We start from the raw sequence: 24,859 nt of genomic DNA on the forward strand, positions 1-24,859 counted from the left end.
CTTAGTGTCATGGCTGTCTCGATTGCAAACAATCTAAGGTTTCTCGTCATGTTAAAAACGAATTCAGTCAATTTATAGCTCCGGACGACAGATTTCGTCATGTTCACATGGACATTGTTGGTCCTCTCAAGACCTGTGAGGGTTTCTCGTACATTTTAACCATCATAGACCGTTTCTCTCGTTAGGTGGAGGATGTCCCTCTCAAGCCTCCACGGTCCTTCGTGCCTTCCAAGAGACTTGGGTCGCTCGCTTCAGTGCCCCACGATTTCTGACCACAGATCAGGGATCTCAATTTAAATTCACCATATTTAACGCCTACCTTTCCTCCATAGGCTGCCAGTGCAAAGGAACCGTTGCCTACCATCCAGCTGCCAACGGGCTCATAGAACGCTGGCATTGCAGTTTCAAGGCCGCACTCATGTGTCACAATGATCCTAATTGGGTTAAACTTCTTAACACAGTTCTGCTTGGCCTCCGCACCGCAGTGTGGACTAACACGGGAGCCTGCCCTGCCAAGTTCTTATACGGTACAACCTTACGCCTGCCCGGTGGATTCTTCATCTCTGACAATTTTTTTGCAAATCCTCAAATTTTTATTGAGGACTACAGGGAACACATGAGAACACTCAAACCAGTGCCCATTGAACACCGTCACAAGGCTTGCCCATTATTTTTTAAGGATCTTCGCACTTGCTTACATGTATTTCGTCATAACCTAGCTGCCAAATCATTCAAACGTCCTTACTCGGGCCCTTACAAAATCATCGAGCGAATTCACGACCTCGACTATAAAATAGATATAAACGGTACACACAAAGTTGTCTCAACAGAACAACTCAAACCAGCTTACTTTGTTCTAGAGGACCTTGAGGCACCCACTGTGGATCTCACCACACCCTGCATACTGCCTCCAAGGCCGATTCCTGTACTTAAAACCTTTCCGTGCAATAAACAATGCAACAAAAAAGTTCATATCAGCACATCCATTAATAATTCTAAGTAAATTTGTTTTCTTGTCTCTTTGTTACCTGGTTGCTAATATTAAGGAAAATTAATTAATATAGTCCCAGCTTATTTAACGCCAACTGTGATTTTATATTCACTCAGTTATACCATTACTGTAAAATTGCGTTACATTTAATGTTTAATCACACCATACTGCCTTGCGTTGGCCGATTTGTAACTCAGAGACTGCGAATTTATATTTTTTAATATCTCTGTTATTGTCAAGTCAATGTTAATTGTGAAAACAGTCTGTAAAACTTCTTTTAAATATCTTATTAACTTGCGCTAGCAACGTTTATGTTTTACGTCTAATTTATCATTAGTAAAATCTACATAGACCTCAAGTAGTGTCTAAACACATTTTGTAATTATATTTAACATCATTTGAGTCTTACAACTTTTTAATGGCCTACACCTGCCCAGCCACAGCGTTATTACACACACTCTGTAAATTTTCATTTTTTTTTTTTTTTCATGTGTTGAGACTCTGTTCCGTTAAAAAAAATTGTTTCCAACGTTAATTGTAACTAAGTAAAAACAATCCAATTTATGTTGTACTGCGATTCAAACAGTTATGTTTTTGTGAAGTTTCATTCAAACATTTTTTTTTAATTCTTGTAACTTACATCAGTTTGCTATGGCCACAGTCTTTCACTTTCTTTTTACTTGTTCTGTCTCAGGAGGGAGTAGTGTGAGGACCCGATTCTGCTGCGCAACCGTCGGTAAAAGAGTAGGCTCTTTAGCCTTCCTCTGCTTCTCTTTCCCCCGCGTCTCTGCCCGCCGTGCAGGCCGCTGCTCAAGCAGAGAAGTCTCGAACGTCATTGCGAGCACACATTTTGTAGCTTCCTTGAGAAGCCCTTTCTTACTAGTGAATATTAAACCTTTTCTTGTTAATGTTAACAAGCGTTTAATTACTTCACCTCCTTCCTCAACTCCTGGACACGGCAGCCATGGGACTGCCACCTCAAGCCGATTCATAGGCCACATACATACATCTCATACTAAAATCTTTGTATAATCAAGGAAGATAAATATGTACACTCATATAGTGCAATAAAATAGTTTCACTTGCCATGGAAGCTTAAGATTATCCACGTTACTTTTTATACAGATGTGACCGATACATTTTTGTCGAGTTTTATTCGTCTGTATTAATTAGAGATGTAACGAAGCCAGTCTGGTGATGTGCGCATGATTTTCATTGTCAATAACAATAATATTTTTATGTATAGATGTTGATAAATAGAATTTTATATAAACATCATTTTTATATCAATCTTACTCTTGTTTGCAATGCATGAAGTACGGAGTTATAGAAACATAATAATTAAATATAGTTTTAAGTATGTAGTCTTTGATTTTTTTACATATAAAAGTCTTTTAATAGGCAGGGATTCTCTCTTGTAACGCTTAATACCGTTAGCAGTTAATGTAGAAAATGCTTAAATATACGAAGCTTTCGTTTTTAAAGATTCGTGGCTTGGAAACACATGACTTTCCTGTTTGAGACCCAGCTTCTACAAATTTAGTTCGCACCTCTTAGAAACTTATCAGTGATCAAATGGCTTAGAAGCCATGTTAAAAAAATAGATTGCAATGCTTTGAAAGTGACTAATTAACAATAATCTTAGATGGTTTTGAAACATTAAGCTTTATTTTGTCTCATACTTTTTAGTATATTTGTAGAATAGGACTAAAGAAGCTACTGGGGCCATATCTGCTTCAAAAAGTTATCTCATAACGCTTCCGCACTACTGAAAACTAAACGTATTACACAGACAGAAATCGTATAAGAAATCTTTAAGATGACTTTGTTTTTTATCTTTCTAATAAATAACGTCCAAATAGTACGTTAACAGAGAGGTCTTAAAGCATTTTATTATTCCTGATTTTATTAGTTTTCCTGATTTAATTCGTGAAGTGTTTAAACTAATGCATCTAGTAGCTATATAATGGGTCTGTTTGAAAATGATACCTTGGTTAAGTTTTGAGTTGGTACCTGCCCCTTGGCTTAACTTACCAACCACATGTTGGCACATGTAAACAGAAGTTAATCAGCTAATCACGTTTTGGCGCACTTTGAGTGCTTTCAAGTCCTCTTGAACCTCTTCAAAGAGCTCAAAGTGCACCAAAACATGATCAGCTGATAAACTTTTGTTTACATGTGCAAACACACGGTCAGTTAGTTAAGCCGGGGGTGGAGGTAGGTACCATTAGAAAACTTAACCAGCGTATTATTTCTGAACAGAGACAAAGTTTGAAATTTTTTAAAATAAAAATATATAGTCTTGATACATTATAAGTAACATTTTTTAGCTTTTTTTCTAAGATCTCCACAAAGACAAAAAAACGAAACAACAGAATTCATTTGGTGGTCTGCTAAAGTTTATATTACTTTACTTCAGAGAACCTAGAATCCCACCGATAAACAACTAGATTTTTTAATATTTCATAATTCTTATTTTTACCATATTTTCTTTTTTTTCTTAATTTTTTTCCATAAACATTTTTAGGTTTTTAGTAAAAAGTCTCTCTTCTCCTCTTGCAAAGTTTCTTTTAAAAAAAGTAATTATCTTTTGAACTGGGTAGTATTTTAAGGGGTTATTGATGAGTTTAAGATACCCCCAGAAAATATAAGGTCTTATAGTTCATTATTGACAATAACCGTAATACTTACCGTACTGACATTTTGAAGACTAATAATTATTTTTTCAATATGCTTGCAAGGTTTTGATTTCCTGTAAAAAGAACGAATCTAGAGATCCAAACATTATCTAGAAAAATTCACCACTTGTCTGTAGAATTCAATGAGTAATTCTTTCGTTTCTGAGTTTCAAGATCTCTTTGAAAAAACCCGAGAAAAAAGTCTTCATATTTTTTAACGGAATTTGAACCAATGATCTCATAAATTTTTTCAGCTAGAAGGCTTGCAGGCTTACCATAAAGCCGTTTTAACTCGCTCACAAGATTTTTTAATAGAAGAGAATAAGTAAGAGAACTTAAAAAATATTTTATCGTACTACTTAGACCTTAAATTTAGTAGAAATGTGTTCTAAAAAAAAATAAAAAAATGTTATCCAACAGAAACTTAGGATTAATAAAGTTTAGAACAGAAACTTAATAATTAAAGTATTGCAACTTGTTCACTTTTTTTTAGCTTACATTTAGAAGTTTATAACATATAATTAACTTCTTAATAAGAAACTGTAAAATTTTTTTCGAAAAATTTCAATCACTTTTAATGTCCTTAGATGTTATACATAAAACTTATTTGATTTTAAAGACCAACAAAAAAGTAAATATGAATTTTTTTACTTACCTAAAAACGTGCTGCAAATGTACTCTGAAATTTGATTTCCAGACTTTGAGGATTCCGAGAAGTGTGAAAGCTCTTTGTTCAGCATTCGCTTAAACTGGAAATATAAGCAGTAATACATAAATAAGAATAATACGTTCATTTTAAACAAGAGAGAACGTGTTCTTAAATTTAAAGACAAGATAGTAGGCTAAAAAAATCTCTCTGCAAAATATCAGCTGGTTTGTCTAACAAAGCCTTTAAATCTTCCAGTATGGTAGCTAATAGGACTTTCTTGAAAGCAAAGGTTTTTTTAAAGAAACACGATTTAATATTAAGTTTTGCAATGCCTACTATAAAAAAATCTTGAAGGTATTTTTCTTCACAAAACGTTTAAAGTCTTATTATTTGGAATAAGCTTGTACAGTATAAATACATTATGACATTCTTTATGTAATTTGTGTGGTAGTAGGGGCATGTGTCCCAATCATGGACCCTGACCTTATTATGGCCCCCCACAATACAATTTTTGATAATTTCAAGAAATAATTTGATTGGATTAACTGACAGTCTCCTAAAAATTTCGTAATTATTACTCGGTTTACGATTTACCGTTAGCATGTAATATAAAAGCATGTAAATATTACTACAAATTTATCCAATGGATTAAATAGTTACCACAAGTTTTTTACTGTTCTATGCATCGACTCTTGTTGAAAATTGTAAGAAACTCATCTTTTTGAACAGCTATTGTAAACAATAAAACAAGTATTTAAGTATAAAAAGTTGTTGATTTGTTAAATAAGAGTTAAAAAAAATTAAAAACAAAATAGGGAATTTAAAAATTTATTTAATATTTATTTTTAGAAAAGCCACAATACCGGCACTATGAATGGCTATGTCTCTATTATGGCCCCTCGATCTCACCGCATCTTAACCTTTATGTCAGCAACCACTATCCTACTTATTGTTTTGATCACAACAGTGCAGTTCCTTATAAAAGCCAAATCATGAGTAAAAATCCAAAAAAGAGATGTAGTTATGATAGTGATAACTTGGAAAAAGCCGTAGCTGCAGTACGTGACGGAACACATTTAAGAACAGCATGCAAACCTTTAAATGTTCCGAGATCGACGGTACGAAACAGAATTAAAAATCCGCACGCTAAACAGAAGCCTGGGCCTTCAACTGTATTGACCCCTGAGGAAGAAAAAAGTCTCGTAAATTGGATATTTGAAATGGTGTCACTGGGATGTCCCATTACAAAAGATCAGTTACTTGACAATGCTGCTATGCTTCTGAAATCTAAAAAAAAGGAAAATCTTTTCACTGATAATAGACCTGGATGTCATTGGTTTGAAGGATTTAAAAAGAGACATCCAAACTTAAAACAGAGATGGAGTGAAAATGTTTCACTTGCCAGAGCCACAGTAACCGAAGATTCATTGAAAAATTGGCATGAAAATATTGCTAAGTATTTGGACAACTTAGGATTGCAGAATATAGTAGATGGTTCTAGAGTGTTCAACACTGATGAAACATCTGTAATGTTGAACCCAAAAGGTGGTAAGGTTTTAGCAGCTAAAGGTAGCAAAAATGTGTACAAGGTAGTAAATTACAATGAAAAAGAAAATCTTACTGTAATAGTCACTGCCAGTGCTGCTGGAATAATTGCTCCTACACTTATTCTTTCAAAGTATCAGAGAGTACCTAGTCGTATATATGAAAGTCTTCCAAAAGACTTTGTTGTTGAAAATTCAGAATCAGATTGGATGTCTTCATAGATTTTTTATGAGTATGTGGCAAACAAGTTTTATCCTTTTCTTGTACAGTCACAAATTGCTTTACCAGTTTTGTTGTTTGTTGATGGCCATGCTTCTCACATAACTCATACACTCAGTACTTTCTGTAATGAGCATGGAATTAATCTCATAGCACTTTTACCAAACACTACTCATATAACTCAACCAATGGATGTTGGTTTATTTTTTCCATTTAAAAGTTGTTGGAAAAAAGCTGTAAATAACTATAGAATTGAAAAAAATGCACTGAGTATACCCAAGCATGATGTAGATATGCTGCTTAGCCAAGTATTTTCAAAAATAAATTTAAAATCAATTTGAAGTTATGCCTTCAAGGTTTGTGGCTTGCATCCCTTTTGCATGCAAAATATTGATGTATCAAAAATATATATTAGATCAGAAAACCATCAGACTCATGCATGTGAAGATCAGACTGATGAACAAGAATCAAGTTATGTAACTTAATCAATGCTTATAGATTCAGTAGAAAAGTACATTAGTCCAGATACACTTAAGTTATTCAAAAATCATGCAGAGAGTAAAAGTGAGTGGACTGGCTCTTCAGATGACAAAAAACTCTTTGAATTATGGGTTAATATTTGTGGTGATAAATTTGATTTAGACGCTAGAACTAGTATTTCAACTGAAACTGAGGTGAGTTAATTGTAATAAATTAGTCCTAACAATTGTATTTATAACTTACTTACAATTAACAAAAATGTATTTACCTAACAGGCTAAAACAAGTCTGTAGTCCATTGAATATAATACAATGTGCAACTCTGAAATATTACCACTAAACTTACGTGAACAGTAAATTTTTCCATTGATGGTCAAGGAAACATTTATAATATGACTGAAGGAGTGAGTTATGCAGTAACAAATGAGCAATCACTCAGCGGGGAAGTAAGTGCTGTGGTTTCTCATTCAAATGAGCTCTTACTCGTCGATGGAACAAGTTCTGCAGTACTTCATTTAAATAAGCAAACAGTCATCGATAAAACAAATACTGCAGCTTCGCATCCAAATGATCTCTCACTCATCGATGAAACAAGTTCTGCAGTACTTCATCCATATGAGCAACCAGTATTAGATGGAACAAATACTGCAGCTTCGTATCCAAATGATCTCTTACTCATCGATGAAACAAGTTCTGCAGTACCTGATCCATATGAGCAACCAGTATTTGATGGAACAAGTACTGCAGCTTCTCAACCAAATGAGCTATTACTCATCGATGAAATCAATGCCGCAGTACCTGATCCACTCATGCAATTATCCTTCAATGAAAAAAGTCACACTGTACCTCAGAGCAGAAAATTATACAGTAGGTGGAACAAGTGAAAATGAATCTTTAATTGCTGATTGTAGTAATGATAAGAAAATTATTTTTTTTTGGCCAATGGAGCAGGCTAACTCAAAGAAAAAAAGAAAAATCCAACCAAAATGTCCATCAATAATGTCTTCAAAAAAAGGATTAGAGTGGTTCCAGGAACAGGAAAATAAGAAAACAAAAATTTTAGAAGAAAAAGAAATGAGAAAAAAAATTAGAGAAGCAGCAGCTAAAGTTAAAAAAGAAAGAGTGGAAGAATTGAAAAAAGAGAAAGCTCTGATGAAAAAGAGAGAGAAATCGAAAAAATTACCTGTTCCTAAACGAACAAAAAAATCTAAACAGTCCTAATAGATTTACCATAAATATAAAACTTTTCTTACAAATAACAAATTTTATCACAGAATATATTTTCCATGAAATTTATAGGTAAACACTAATAACTACCTTGTTGTGTATTTAAAAAGCATTAAGAACTGATAAATAATTTTAATTTTCAATCAATTGGTATCCAGCCTGCTTCATTTTATTCCAGAAAATCTCAAATACAGAGAAACTAGATAAAAACAGGGTCCATAATTGGGGGGGGAGGCTAAAACATGGACAGGGTCCATAATATGGGGGGCCAAAATGTTGACATGGACCATTATAGGGGGGGGCCACAATATGTTCGAAATTCCCTGGGAGGGTCCATAAAACAGACAAATTTTTTTTTTTTATTCAATTACTTATGATGAAAAAAAAAAAACAATTTTTTTATATTGAAAAAAGTGTATTTTGTAAAAAAAAGGTTAAATTATCTATGCGTTACTTTTTCATCGTTTTAATTTATCGACTTGTACGTATAAAATTCAATTGAACCTCTAACTTCACTTAAAGGGGCCATAATTGAGACACATACCCTATGTAAGTTGCTAAGAATGCCAGTAAATAAAATTTTAAAAAAACTTTCAAAAATTTTACTTTTGTGTACAAGATAAGAAACAAAATTAACCCAACTTCTGGATAACTTATCAGAATACACGTTTAAACAATTTATTGGTATTTCCATTGGTTACAGCAATTTTTAATCTTACTGTAAGAAATTCTATTTTTAAGTAACCTTGTCAAGTTTTTAAAGTGAGAACTTTATCGCGTGCGCATAGTTAGAAATCTAGTGCGAGAGTTTTATCGTTTGGCTTTGAATTCAGCTACATATACATAGTCAGCATGTGATGTTATTGTTCTACCCCTATTGCCGTGTCGTGGTGTGTTACTATGTGCAATGTGCATGTATATTTGCACGTATGTATAAGTGGGCAACTAGTGTACAGACACTACAGACCAGAATTATGAATGGAACGAAGAAAGTTTGCATGCATGATGAGTGTATGTGCACTGTCTATTTCTACTGTGCAAGTGTGTATATGTTCGCTTGTGTGCATATGTTTAAAATATAGTAATTAATATTATTACGATATCATCTAGTTCATATTATTATTTTAATAAAATGCATTAACAAATAATTTTTGCATATAGGGCTAGTTGATGCAGATAGCCTGTATTGATTAAGCAGGTCTTCATAACATAACATGCGCTTTGAATATTACTAATACGCCATATTTTTTAAGGAAAGCAAGATAACGAAAAAATATCGAATTTTATAGGTTTTTTAAAAAAAACTAAATTATTGTGGTATACAAACACAGTGGATTTGTATGATACGTGCACATAACCTTTAAATATTGCAAAATACGCCATGTCTTTCAAAAAAAGCCAAAGATTCCAAAAATAATGATTTCTACAGAAATCCTAAAAGGACAAAAAAACATCGTGGCACACAAATAGAGAGGTGTTGAGTTATAATACGACATAACCTCTAATATGAGTATTTTTAATATTTCTTTATTATATAAAGGTGCAAAATTTGAAGAAAAATAAAAGTATATACGTAAACCTCCTACAAATATGCAAGACATACTGTCCTTTTTTGCCCAAAACTAACTTTGAAAATTATTGAAAAAACTCCTAATCACTTAGTAAAAAATATATTGACGTAACATATCTTGTTACATGTGTTTACGCGGGCGTGCAATTTTAGTAAGCAATTTCAATGTCAATGAGCATTATGCCAATATGCTTATCACAATACTAGACCATCATAGCAACAGTAAAAGTACAATGTGTGAAACACATATCAATGAACATGATTATAAAAAAGCTATTTTATTTTGTCTTCCGATTCGTTTTTTTTTATTGCGTAAATTACCGAGAACTTCTAACCTCACATTCTTTTAATTGCAAACTCTCGCTCTATCTGTTGATTCGCTTGTATTTAGATTATTCCCACAGTTCTTACTTTTGTGGTACGTCTTACGAGGTTCAATGAATTATCTTTTGCACGTAACGAATGGCAACTTGTAGAGTGCAACTTACTCAATATACGTCTTACAAAATTCTTGCACACGTGCCCCCTAGCACTCCTTGTGGACGTTTGATGCACTTCTGAGTGCGTTAAAGTACTTTACAGTAGTGCAAGTAACTGAACATACATCTGACGAACTTTTTGCACAAGCGCCGTAAGCACGCGCCTCTGTGCACTTCTTGTGCACGTTTGATGCACTTGTGAGTGCGTGAAAGTAAAAAAAATATTGTAAGTAACTTTATGCAAGTTTTGTGTATTTCTTGTGCAAGCATCATGCACATGCACCTCTGTGCACTTCTTGTGCACGTTTGATGCACTTGTGAGTGCGTTAAAGTGAGAAAATTAATGCAAATAACTTTATGCAAGTCTTGTGCACGTCTGATGCACTTGCGAGTGCGTTAAAGTACTTTACAGTAGTGCAAGTAACTGAACATACATCTGACGAACTTTTTGCACAAGCGCCGTAAGCACGCGCCTCTGTGCACTTCTTGTGCACGTTTGATGCACTTGTGAGTGCGTGAAAGTCAAAAAATATTGTAAGTAACTTTATGCGAGTTTTGTGTATTTCTTGTGCAAACATCATGCACATGCACCTCTGTGCACTTTTTGTGCACGTTTGATGCACTTGTGAGTGCATGAAAGTGAAAAAATATTGTAAGCAACTTTATGCAAGTTTCGTATATTTCTTGTGCAAGCATCATGCACATGCACCTCTGTGCACTTCTTGTTCGCGTCTAATGCACTTGCGAGTGCTCTAAAATGAGAAAATTAATCTAAGCAACTTTATGCAAGTCTGACGCACCTCTTGCGCAAGTGTCGTGCACATGCGTCTCTGTGCACTTATTGTGCACGTTTGATGCACTTGCGAGTACGTTAAAATGAAAAAATTAATGCAAGTTACTTTATGCAAGTTTTGTGCACTTCGTGTACAAGTATCTTGCGCCCGAATTTTGCAGCAGATTGATGTCAATCTGTGAAAGCAGACCAAGTATCGTCTTGAGCAATTTACTTATGCGTGTTTGTGTTATCAGGGTAACTTTTCGTTGCAGAAAATCAACCAAGCCAACATTTGTTGGCAGAATCTGGAGGTCAAAAAAAAAAAAAAGAAATAAGATGGCACAGTATTAGAACATACGATAACTGGATTTTTCATTTGTCTTACCAAGTCTTATTAGAAAAAGACGCAATTATTTGATTGAGTAATGAAAGTAATAATTAATATAACAGCTAGTTGTACAATAATTCATGTAAATATTATCTAATTGATAAGGTTAGTAACTTTAATAATTCTTGTTCTGTAGTCCATAACGATCACAAATCAAAGAATTAATCAAAAAACAAGTTACTTACACATTGGTTCAAGTTCTTTTGTAAAAAGTAAGTAAAAATCAATCGTAGCAATTACTAGTTACTTCGTAATAACTTAATAAATTTTTTTTTAAATATTTTAATTGCGTTATTGTATACAAAGTCAACAATTCTAAGAACTACAAAAATGATAAATTGAGACGCTTAAATATGTCTAGTCAAAAATGATTTTATTCAAAAATGTTTAAAAAAAGTCTTAATGTTTATTATTATTCCAAAGAAAAAAGCCATTAGAATTTAGCTCAGCAATAAGTAAAAAAAAAAAAAATAAATAAAAGGAATCACCATAAATTAAAAACACTAACATTTTAACATTGACGAAAATAACTTTTTTTTTTAACAATAACAATTTAGAAGTATTTGGTAGTTAAACACTCTTCTTCCTAAATTTTTTAAGATCGTTCCGCTGGAGGTAGTAATTCACAATAGTCCTACCTGCACAATAAAAAATTGTGATACGTACTATACTAAAAACATAGCCTCAATCTTATATGGAACCATGACTTCCAATACATTGTTATCTACATATACTTGTGTATATCTGATACACGATATAATTTTTTTTAAGTTATGCATTACTCTTAAACCAACAAACACTTTTTTGTAGCTTTATTCGCTCTAAGCCAATGCAGAGGTTGCACTATGTGTAGCAGATAGCCACATAGTAGTTCTGTCAGTAGCGTGTCTACCTACAGATCTTGATGACTGGTGTTCAAATCACACTCTGGACAAAAACTTTTATAAATAAATGAGGTTTTTTTCTGTATAGGATTTGTGCATTAATAAATCTACCAACATACCTACGGTTTCCCCTACCGTTAATTAACCAACGAATTGTTAAATATACTTTACTAGCAGCCCCCCGTCTCGGCTTCGCCCGAGACTTACTAAATAAAACACCGTAGTGTGTTGACATGTAATGTGAAACATTTTTAGTTAGAAAATTTTATACATATTCCCGATACATCCCAGAACAAAAATCTTCTTATTAAAAACATGTTTTTTCGGAATCCATATAGTTTATTTGGTCAAATAATAAGGTGTAAAAATTCAAAAAAATAATTATGCTGAAAAGTACCGTGCGTTCTTTATGCCATAAAATAATCGATGGCTATAAGAAAATGTTGATTTACAGTTTCTTCTGTGTAATTTACGGAAAGGGCTATTTTTTAAAGCCGTTAAGATTTTAAACCCCCAAAAAATATATATTGAAAAAAAATTTTTTTTCTCATACCTCACAACTTTATTACCAGAGCAACAAAGTCCTGGACCTTAAACCCAACATTTTTACATAGCCACAAAAACAGAAATACATTTTCTACTTATTTAAAAATCTGAAGTAGGATCTTTAAAGATTTCAGAGATTGCTGTGACAAAATTGTATTTATTAGATACATTTAAAGTTTTTCTTCCAATTCACCCTCTTGCGACTTTTGGCATGCTTAAGACTTTTGTGAGCCCTAAAAGCTGTTTTCTGTCAACTTTGTTAAGTTCTTATATATTTGTTGGCAAGGTAGCTCGACGTCCGATGGTCCTAAAAAAGACCGGTGAGGTTTTTAAGTTAACTCTTTCTTGATTGCAGTTAACAGCAATTGTGACTGCCTGGATACCTCGGGGTGATCTTCTCTGGCCTGCTGTTGAAGACCCAGACTGATTGGGAGAAAAATTACAAAGTCCGAAGCTTCGGGGCTAGTTGAAGTGCTCTTTCCCAACGTCTCCCGGTATAACGTCAAAGACGTTGGTGTCTAAAGCACCTTTTTTAGTTGCAGATTCAGTTGTTTTGGTGATTTTAGATGGGGAGATTGGTTAGTGATACTTGTCCAGTGGAGGCTGTCCCGTTGGCTCAAGTTTTTTTTCCTTTATAGCCGTTATAGGTTTGCCCAGCGCAGACATTGGAGAGGATCAGTGATTTCTGGTTACACGCTTAGAGTCGAGGGGGTAATATAGGGTCGTCGGTCACCGGGGTTCCTAGCCTTGCGACGAACAACTCTGCTCGTGACGTCTGCCAGTGAATGACTGACTTGGCTTAATAGTGCCCGTCTCTAGTTAATATAGTCTTTTAGTCGACAAATCGCTTCCGGAAATAGTAATAAAAATGTATTTGTTGGCAAGGTAGTTTACACTTAGGTGGATCCTAAAAAGAACGGATGAAATTGATGGTTAAGTAGGGAACGCCAATACTTATAATGTCCCTAAAAAGCGCCAGTGGTGAAACTTCCAGGCTATTCTTTATTATTATTCCTGACGATGAAGAGCTGGCTACGGGTTGCTTGATTCTTACCCTGGGAGTCTCGATGTACGGAGACTGTGATGGAGGGAGGTACGCCGCTGACCAAAGAATATCTCGTCTCGGGTCGTTCCCCGGATAACCAACTGCTCATCTTTAGACGGGAACATGTGGGTAAGCGCGTTAGGGACGCGACGACCAAGAAGGTAGCCGTTGTGGCTTCCCGTGCCCCTCAGAGCTGTTTTCCCTTGCTTACATTTGTAGCCTTAAATTCTCTAACTACACCAGGTGGGATGGTGGGACTCCCTTACAACTCTGATGAGTTGAACCAGATTGTGCTCTGGCTAGATATGTCTACTGGTATTGTGGCAGAGATGGCATCTATTGGAATTATTTTTTTTTTTTTTGATCGCACTCGTAGAGATTCAGGGTGAATGGACACCTAGGTGCCTTCCACGTTAGAGAAGAGTGTCGTCCGTAACCGGGATACCCAGCTGCAAGACTATTATCAGCATTCTCTATACAGCTCATTGAGTCGCCGAAACTTGGCTGCGACACTGTGGAGACGCTCCAGCCCATTATAACCACACTTATTCAATTCTGTTGCAGGTAGCCTTGTATTAATGTCAACGCCACCTAGCGGATTTTACTGAACTAAAGTGAAAAGCTGGCGTATTTTTGCAAAACTTAGAGCTCATTTATTGCTATTGTTATTAAATTTTTTAAGATAAAAACTATACTAAAACCATCTAGGAAGTATCATGAATCAGTGTGCAAAATTTCAGCAAAATCGGTTGAGTAGTTTTCGCGGTTAGCGATTACAACGGTTTTAGCGACTTCGCTTTATATATTAGTAAGATAGTGTCAAAACAGCCATGTCTGAGCCCCTTAGGTGGCGATGATGAATTAAAAAAAAAAAAGTCTGTGGCACATATGTGGAAAAAGTTTGTGCATGTTAATGAAGGCCTTGTAGTTAATGGCTTCTTGTAATTGGTAGGCTAGATAGAGAAAAACGATGCCATTTGGTAGTCTTTTTCAGTGAGCCTACCAATTACAAACAGTTATATGCATGTATGTAGGCTGTAAGCCATTTGTTTAAATGCAATAAAATGTGTCTAATATCTGCTGCAGAGGGCACAGCTTCTGCGATACGATGGAGCAAAAAGTGGACAAAAGTCATCCCGTTCAAAGTACTTGTATGTTGTTTATTCGTAAAGCTACTTTTTCTTAACGTAATTGTGCTAGTTCAAATTTCTGCATGAAACAAATTATAGTATCTTATAGTTTCTTAACAGATTTTATCTATATTTAGTCATTTTTTATACAAACAGTATCTTATTTATTTTACTTGGTTTAAATAAATATAAGACGATACTTTTTTCCGTAAAAGTGATGGCACTCCTCTAAAATTTATCTCTTCAATAAAGTTAAAAGCCAAGTAAGTTTGAAGTAATCTACTAAATTTAATTAAAAATTTTTTTATAATTTTGTACATTGGCAATAAGTTTAATTTGTGATTACTTGTCAGCTTTTCCAAATTATGAAATTGAAATCAGTAAAAAACAAAGTTCCATTCCATTTTGTGATGAACTAAATACTTTTTGTGTAACACTCGTAGTGTTGGACTGTATTTTACTTCTATGTTAACAAGTTTAACCAAGAACTATTAACTTTTAACTAGTACCAAATGTCAACTTCACATAAAACGAATTAAAATGATGTCCCAACGTTATAATATACCAAGAATTTAGAACTTTAAGGATTCAGAATTTCTTATCACAAGAGAGCTAAGAGCTCAGAGCTATTTGTAGCTTGGCTCATGAGAGTATATTAAATACATTTCTTGGATCGTAACATTGAATAACAGGGGTTATAGCCACCGATATTTCGTGTATAACTTATTTAACTATAGAAAAAACTACCTTAAAAAAAAAGTATAAAGTTATGCAAGTTTGAAGTTATGGTCTCTGAAGGTATTTATCATCAATTACAAAAAATTACTTGCAAATATAAAAAATAATCAATTATAATATTGATTAAAAAAAAATTATAACACCTATAAGGCAAGAACGAGTTCTGTTTTTTCAATTTAAATAAGGAAATTTTTAGTATCATCTTAGGCATGAGAAAACAGTGAAATCTAAAACTTGTAGACAAATTTGAAGATAAATCAAATTAAAATATTTCAGTATATAACAAAATAACTATCACATAATTTATTTTTTATTAAAAAAACTTTTTTCACGGAAAAAAACTAAAAAGATTAAAGACAGCAAAACAAATTTTGAAGTAAATTGTATTTTTCGTTTTTAAACAAAATGATGAAATGCAAGAATTATTTTTGCACGTATATTTTATAACTTTCTAAGACCGAAAATTATATTATTTGTATACATTCTGTATACTAATAATACGGTTTTGGGTCGTAATGAAATCAACAAAAAAATTCAAATTTTTCTTTTGTAATTAGTAGTCATTTAATTGAATATAATACAATCATAAAAAATTTATTCCCGAGATAAAAAATAATTGATTATAATATATATTTAAAAAATTATAAATCCCATAAATTGAGAATAAATTCAGTTTTTTCAATTGCAATACACATATTTTTAATAGCATCTTTGGCATTAGAAAGCAGTGAAATCCAAAATTAATAGACAAATTTAAAGATAAATTAAATTCAAATATTCCAGAATATAACAAAATAATTAATTTTTTATTAAAAAAAATTTCTTCTCGAATAACTGAACAGATTGAAGGAAGCAAAACATTTTTTACGTACATTGTATTTCCGTTTTTAGATAAAATGATAAAATGTGAAAAATTTTTTTGCATATATACATTCCGTATACTAATAATACAGTTTTTGGTCTTGGAAAGTAATGAAATCAACAAAAAAATTCAAGTTTTTTTGTTGTAACTAGTAGTAATTTGATTGAATGTAATTAACCACTGGAATAACACAGTTATATCTAATATCACTTGTAAAGGATACTATATTGAATAATATAGTACGTATTACATAACTTGCCGCGACTGATTTTCGAGTTCTAGATGTTACATATAAACAGTAATAGATCATTATTTGTACAACAATTAATCATTAATTAGTTTATTCATTTTATAAAGAACCTTTAAGTGTGCATTTAGTATAATTTCGTTTATTGATAATTTTTTTGCTAAATCACAATAATTTTAAAAGAAATTTTAAATAACATTTCAATGGTACTCATAAGTCAATCAATGATTCGTAAAATCAATGTACAAAAAAAAAGACCGTACCCTGGTAGAAATCGACCATTTTTTTAAAATTCATATAATGTTTTTTCCAACCTTTTTCCTGCATTTTACAGCTATTTTGTCAAAATAAAAAATTCTGGAGAAAGGCTAGGAAAAACGTTTCATAAATGTTCACAAAATGGTCAATTGTCTACCAGGGTACAAATTTAATTTTCATTTTTCTATTAGATTTTTTACAAAGAACTTGTTCTTCTGTACATTCAACGAAACGCAAGCTTGAAGAGCAAATTGAAATAACTTATTATAACATTTAAATAAAATATTTTTTTCTTGGTTGGTGATTTACTATTAACTTTATAATCAACTAATTAGAAATTTACGAAAACATTGTTTTATACATTCTGTTATCCGTAAAAACTTGGAATTGATTGTTCATCAAAAAACTCAAAAATCAGTCTCGGCAAGTTATGTAATACGTACTATATTATTCAATATAATATCCTTCACGAGTAATGTTAGATATAACCGTGTTATTCCAGTGGTTAATTATATTCAATTAAATTACTACTTGTTACAAAAAAAAAACTTAATTTTTTTGTTGATTACATTACTTCCCAAGACCAAAAACTGTATTATTAGTATACGGAATGTATAAATGCAAAAAAAATTTTTTGCATTTCATCATTTCATCTAAAAACGGAAATACAATGTACGTAAAATATGTTTTGCTTTCTTCAATCTGTTCAGTTATTCGTGAAGAAATTTTTTTTATTAAAAAATAAATTATTTTGTTGTATTCTGAAATATTTGAATTTAATTTATCTTCAAATTTGTCTATTAATTTTGGATTTCACTGCTCATTAATGCCAAAGATGCTATTAAAAATATCTGTATTGCAATTAAAAAAACTGAGTTTCTTCTCGATTTATGGGATTTATAGTTTTTTAAATATATATTATAATCAATTATTTTTATCTCGGAAATAAATTTTTTATGATTGTATTATATTCCATTAACTTACTACTAATTATAAAAGAAAAACTTGAATTTTTTTGTTAATTTCATTACTTCCTAAGACCAAAAACCGTATTTTTAGTATACAGAATGTATACAAATAATATGGTTTTTGGTCTTAGAAAGTTATAAAATATTTGTACAAAAAATATTTCTCGCATTTCATCATTTTGTTTAAAAACGAAAAATACAATTTACTTCAAAATTTGTTTTGCTGTCTTTTATCTTTTTATTTTTTTTCATGAAGAAAGTTTTTTTAATAAAAAATAAATTATGTGATAGTTATTTTGTTATATACTGAAATGTTTTAATTTTATTTATCTTTAAAATTGTCTATTAGTTTTAGATTTCACTGCTTTTTCATGCCTAAGATGATATTAAAAATTTCTTTATTTAAATTGAAAAAACAGAATCCGTTCTTGCCTTATAGGTGTTATTATTTTTTTAAATTAATATTATAATTAATTATGTTTTATATTTGCAATTAATTTCTTATGATTGATGATAAATACCTTCAGAGACAATAACCTCAAACTTGCATAACCTTATACTTTTTTTTAAAGGTAGTTTTTTTTATAGATTTCATAACTTTTCTGATAAAAATTCATTTCTTAGAATTTCTCAGGGGATTGATGGTATGATGAAAATTCTTCTTTCCCAAAAATTACTTATTATAATTGAATGTAACTGCCTTTAGAGACAATAACCTCAAACTTGCATAACTTTATACTTATTTTTTAAAGGTAGTTTTTTTATAGATTTCATAAATTTTTCTGATAAAGGATTTATTCCTTAGAATTTCTTAACAGATTTGTTGAATAATTAAAATCAATTATTTTTTTTAAAAACTAATTAATATATTTGATTAAGAATACCTTTAGAGACAATAACCTTAATCTTGCAGAACTTTATACTTATTTTTGAAGGTATTTTTTTGATAGATAAAAAATACAACTTCTTGATATAAGTAGCAGATCCTTACCGAACACATTTTATAAGTATACTAGGGATGGGTAGGTGAAGGGTGCAGATACTTGGTAAATGTGTCTTTAATATATTTGGGGGTTGGGTTCATTTTTCATCAGAAACCTGTGATGTTTTGAGCTGCTTGAGTGAGCTTAAATGTGTAACCATTAGCCTAATGCACTTTTTTTCGATTTTAAATAAGTAAATTTAAAAATTTCGTTCTTTTTTATAGTTTTAACAAATGAAAGTGTTTATGACTCAGAGTGACTGATACATTTAATCTTTTAATGTTAACATTTTAGGATTAGAAGGATTTGTGTCTGTGAGCTTATATTGTATTTTCGTTGTTTGTAAAATTTTTTTTGTTAACGTTTTAATGTCATAAAACTACTTCTTTTATTTATAAGTTTTCTGAACTGTTTATTCAAAATAAACAAAGTGATTCTTTTTCATTTTAGTGTTATCAAATAGTACCTACAAATACATTAGTATTTTGTGTAAAAATTTTACTTTTTTAATTTATTTTACTTATAAAATACTTTGATTACCATGTTTCTCTGTAAAAATAGAGATTGCTTTTGCGTGGTATGTGGGTGATACACATTACAACGCAGTAGGAAAACATGCACTGCAGATGTAAAAAAAAATTATGAAAAATGCTTTGGAATTTCAAAGGAAACTTTTGCTAACGACTGGACTTTTCATGTTGTTTGTAGTATTTGTCATAATTTAATTTCTAAGGTTGCAAAAGGGAATATAAGTGTTAAACCTTTTTTAGCTTATCAATAACCCTATGCATTGGAGAAATCCGAGTAATCATTTGACAGATTGTTACTTCTGTTCCTGTAATATTTTCGGTTACAATTTAAAAAATATTGGCAATATTGTGTATCCAAAAGTATCGTTTGTAACTTTTCCAATACCAATAACTGGAAATAATAGGAGTTCAAACTTCTTTTCTGAAGTTAATAGATTAGAAAATCTTAATTCACGAGTTGAATCAGAATCATCTAATTTTTCTCAAAATCAGGAAGAATTAGAAATGGGTAATACAACAACTGCATAGTCGCATACAAATAAATTCGAACTATCAGACAAAGAGAATCCAGCCAGTGGAAAATTTAATCAAGATGAATTAAGTGACCTATGTCGAGATTTAGGACTTTCCAAAGAAAACTCTGAACTTTTGGCTTCAAGATTTAGAGAAAAAAATTGCTTAACTGAAAGAACAAAAGTTTAGTTTTATCGTGACAGGGATATTCCTTTTTAAAAATATTTTTCTAGAGAAAGCGATTTCGTTTATTGCAACGATATCACAAAGTTAAGCAATGAGTATAAATGTTTTGAATATAAAGCATCAATGAATGGCGGCTCTTTCTCGATTCATCTACCACGAGTTTTGAGGCAGTTTGACTGCATAATGTAAATAAGTATGCTCTTTTACCAGTTGCACATTCAACTATATTAAAAGAATAATATGAAAGTTTAAAGTACATTTTGACTCAATTGCAATACAATAAACACAAACGGTTGTTATGTGAAGATTCAAAAATATTGCCGATCGTACTAGGATATCAAAGTGGATTTACAAAATTTCCTTGCTTTTTATGTAAATGGGACAGTCGTGCTTGAAAGGATCATTACGTAAAAAAAAATTGGCTTGCAAGAAACAATTTGAAAGTTGGATCTAAAAATATCATAAAAGAAGATTTATTACCTGTTAAAAAACTACTACTTCCACCTCTTCACATAAAATTAGGTTTAATAAAGCAATTGGTAAAAGCCATGAAAAAAAAAAATACAAATGCATTTTTGTATATTTTCCAAAAGTTCCCTAGTCTTTCTGATGCAAAAATAAAAGAAGGCGTATTCGACGGTCCGCAAATCAGGACCCTTTTTAATGATGAGAATTTCAAAGATATTATGACAGAGGATTTCGCAACGTACTGCGCATCCACAGCCTACTGTGACTAGGGCATCAAGAAATGCTACTACAGCGCCACTGTGTGTGTTTAACAATGACCAGGGAATCAAGAAAATTTATCGATGTGATGCTTATCATTGAAATTATTGTATATTTTTCTAAGATGAGATGAGATGAGATCTAATATATTGATTGTTTCAGTACCTTGAATTTATTATTATCATAATATACACACCCACATATATATATATATATAATGATATAAATAAAGTAAATACTCTTAGCGCGACTAACTTCACATCGAACTGAGCACTAGCTCGATAGATACTACCAAAGCTCGTCCACGGCTAACTTAAGAGTCGGAACTTTTTGCTCTGAACGTAAAAATTCTTGAAATGAAATCAGCACTTTTCAAGAACGTATATATAATAAAACAATTGAAAAAGCTTTTCTGGTCGGGATTTTTTTTTCAAATCATAGTTTAGCATCAGAAAAGCCGAATAACATCACACGTCTACATATATGATGATGTTAAATAATTTTTTCACCATTTCAAAAATTCAAAATGCTAATTTGAGCGTATATAGTGTCGCGGTAGCCATGCACCGTCTGCTACTCAAACTTGCATGTGGCGCTACCGCGCCACTTGATAAATAAATTGATAAATTAGTTACGAATAAGTTAAAAAAAAAAAGAAAAATATTTGTAACAGCATTAAAAAAATACTGATACAAAATAATATAAATATCAACTACTGAGCTGTTACAACGTAACCAAGAAAGGAAATATGAAGACAGAGATACTTAAAGAAAAAAAATAGAAATAAAAATAAAACAAAACCAAAGATAATTCTCTCCATTAAAAGAACTGAATATCTTCCAAGTGTTTGTATGCAGGGGCTTTAGCTTAAGATAATCAGAAGGTGCATTTTTTACTGTTCGCACGCGTGTAGAAACCAATATTTGACTTCTGCACCTGTGCAGATGGTCAAAATACGTTCAAAAGTGCACACTTAACTTTTTCAAGATAAAGCCCCAAGCGTTATATGATCACTTTTCCTCAGTTCCATGACAAATCGGATGGCAGTGTTCATACTGCGATGCATTAAGCCACCCCCACAGATGTGGGACCGAGGTACACGTCCTCGCCAGAGTCATTGTAAGGCAACACCAGCAACTTAATCAGAAGTAGGCGCACTCCAGGCTCTAGCAAATCACCAAATCTACGTAAACGTGGAAAGGCCATGTAGCTTCTCCTCCCTGCCTCGATCGTCTGCATGTAAGAGGTTAAATCACTGTCCAGCGTCACACTAAGTATTTTGACTGTGTCACTGTATAAGACCTTGCAGTTACCTACACACACCTTTGGCAGACTCTCCCCACGGATGCGGCAGGTAAAGTTCTGCTAGCCAAACCATGCAACTTGAGTCATTGCTGGATTTATCTTAAGTTCGTTCATAACAGCCTAACGATAAAGTCTAGCAAGATCAGAGCTCATCCAAGATACCATGCATGGCAACTCTTCATAACGGCCGTGCATGTATAGTATAGTCATCGGCACACATGTGGTGCTTGCAGTGCGGAAGGACCGAGGGCAAGTCATTCACATAAAGCGAGAACAATAGTAGGCCCAAAACACTTCCCTGCGTCACTCCAGATCTTTTGTCCAAAGGCGCACATCTATTGTTTCGGTCGTTCACCACTACCTGTCGCTGATTCAACAAATATGACCGCACCCAGCCATACGATGAATCGGAAAAGCCCATCCTTCAAAGTTTATCAGTCATGAGGCCTATATTGTTCCGATCGAATGCCTGGAAAAAATCAAATGCTTTTAGTAGAGGGATTCACCTATCATCTGCAGCCTTACAAATATTTTTCACCACCTGCAACAGTGCTGCATGCCTACTAAAGCGCCTCCCAAACCAGACTGATAGGGGTTTAGAAATTTAACACGTTGGATGTAATCCAACATCTGGTCCACCACCACAGACTCGATAATTTTGGGAGCAGCTAAGATGATGTTTACGGGTCTTAGATGTTTAATCTCCGTAGGTGTGCGATACTTAGGGATTAGCCACACGAGTGCATCCTTCCACCTGTTTGGAAAAGACCCCAACTGCAGTGAAGAGTTAAAAATGTGCATCAAGATAAGAAGTAGGACAGGGAGACACTTCTTAATGTAACCAACCAGAATACCATCAGATTCAGCTGCTTTTGACTCAGCAGAGCTGATTGCCCCCAGGACACTCTCCGATACAGCATGAGATAAGTAAAAGTGATTACCTGGAGAGATCTGCATGGTTAGACGCAAATCCCGTAGCTTGACTGAATGATCATATCCTACAAAGTGCTTGTTGATCATGTCACGGGTAGTAAACGTCTCTCTGCTACTGGAAAAGCAACCCAACTCTCTCATGAATCTCCACATTTTCTTCATACTTCGTGCATTTCTAAGCCTTGCTACATAATAGAAAGATGCAGTACCGTGCATAGTCAGCTGAGCTATATTTTGTACCTATTTATATAACATGTAGTCAAAATCTCTCCTATATCTCTCGTAGGCACTCCAAGCATTATTTTAAGCCTCAAATTAACCATGCAGTTTAGTCATGATCCAAGGTGCATGTCTCCTCTTCGGAAAAACGAACATCAGGGGCATGTTTGTTGTAGGGATCTGTAATTTTTTTAGTAAAGGGCTCTACTTTTCTGTCCACATGGTTCTTGACATGAATGGCTCTCCAGTCCAGTTGCTGCAAATAAATGTAAAAATTTTCTGAATCACAGCTGCGAAACCTTGACCTGACATCGTGACTAGTTTATATAATGAGCTTCATGTCTCTACAGCTCCAGCCGGTGCTAAGGCTTAACTTTAAGTTTACTAACCTGATTTTGGATTTATCAGCTGAGCCAATATTCTGCGACACAATGCAGCTACCAATCTTCTCCTTATCAATGAGGATTCCATGTATAACTAGACGTGGTTGTATCTTCTTGTATGGCTGTACCTCAAGCCCTGCCACGGTACATTTTAAATTTATTAAATTAAAAAAAACTCAATTTCTCGATAAATGCAATGAAAATCAATTTTGAATGTTTTTTTTTTTTTGAATCTTGATGCAAGTATTAGGCACAATATTCGTCGCTACTATCAAATTACTGGCAGTGATTGGGTAAGGTACAGCCATCTAACCTAACAAAGTCATCAACCACTAAAGCCTCTTGCTCAGTATTTGTCTTGGCCTTCTAAAGATATATTTCAATCAGTTAACAAAAAAAAAAATATTACTAAAACTCCAACAGTTTTATCAGGTCCTTTAAGGCAAAAAATCACGGAAGAAAAAAAAAGATAAAGTTGTTAAATTGGAAACAGCAGCGAAAAAAAATAGATGAGAAAAAAAAAAATGTTACAAATAAAAAAAAAACAACAAATTAATTAAGCAAGAAATAATTTTATAAAACAACAAACTAGAATCAAAAAAGAAGAGGCCAAACTTGTTGCACACCAAAATATGTCAATGAAATTAAACAGAAAAATAAATCCCAACCATAAATTTTAGTGAAAATAAAATTATAAAAAGATTAGAAGAAGCAAATAAACGAACTGCAAAAAAAATTAAACCACATTGATAGCTGAAATTTATTTTTTTTTTTTTTTTCATCATAGATTTTATTAAATTAGGTAGATTTTATTCTGATTTCATATGATAAGAGCCAAAAAATCATATTTGCTAGTATAACACAGCCAGTTATTCATATTTAGATAGTATTGGGGGGCCAGTAATACCTGCACGGTGTTAGTAATAGGAGCATGTTGACTATTCGAAAAAATATTTATTATTAATGAAATCACCTTATTTATGTCCATTTAAAGACCACTAATTGTTTTTTATTAAACGAAGTTAATAAGAAAAAAATGTGTAAGATTGATACGTTTCTCTTTTTCATGCCATACATTAAAGTAGTCTAAGTCAAAAAAGTGCCAGTTACAACCACAGTTGCCCAAGCTCCAAGGCTTCAGACCTTACAGTTTCCCTCTCTATTAGTATAGTGCTACAACATCAGGCCAGAGAAAATTACCCTTAGGTATCCAGGCAGTTACGTTTGCTGGAAACTTTAGTTAAGAAAGAGTTTGCTTAATAAGCTTACCAGTCCTTTTAAGAGCCATTGGACGTCTAACCATGCCAAAAATCGATAGAGGGTAAAGTGGTCAATTTTAGCAGTTGCATAATGAAATTGTGACGGCACATCAAGTAAGCCAGTACTGGACACGGGCCAAAAAA

The 24,859-nt window shown here is 32.7% G+C and overlaps 1 protein-coding gene across 2 annotated transcripts in view; it reads right to left on the minus strand.

The window, feature by feature from the left end:
* dnc (phosphodiesterase dunce) overlaps nt 1-24,859 on the minus strand; it is a 1,903,237-nt gene that overhangs the window by 556,986 nt on the left and 1,321,392 nt on the right. For both annotated transcript variants that reach the window (XM_089593782.1, XM_089593781.1), the window contains exon 8: nt 4,325-4,418. In XM_089593782.1, coding sequence (XP_089449908.1) covers nt 4,325-4,418 — 94 coding nt within the window. The remainder of the gene's footprint in view (nt 1-4,324; nt 4,419-24,859) is intronic.

The sequence above is a fragment of the Copidosoma floridanum genome, unplaced genomic scaffold (genome assembly GCF_036245765.1).
Source record: "Copidosoma floridanum isolate Cflo_tuat_1 unplaced genomic scaffold, Cflo_Japanese_pri ptg000020l, whole genome shotgun sequence".
Classification (NCBI taxonomy): domain Eukaryota; kingdom Metazoa; phylum Arthropoda; class Insecta; order Hymenoptera; family Encyrtidae; genus Copidosoma; species Copidosoma floridanum.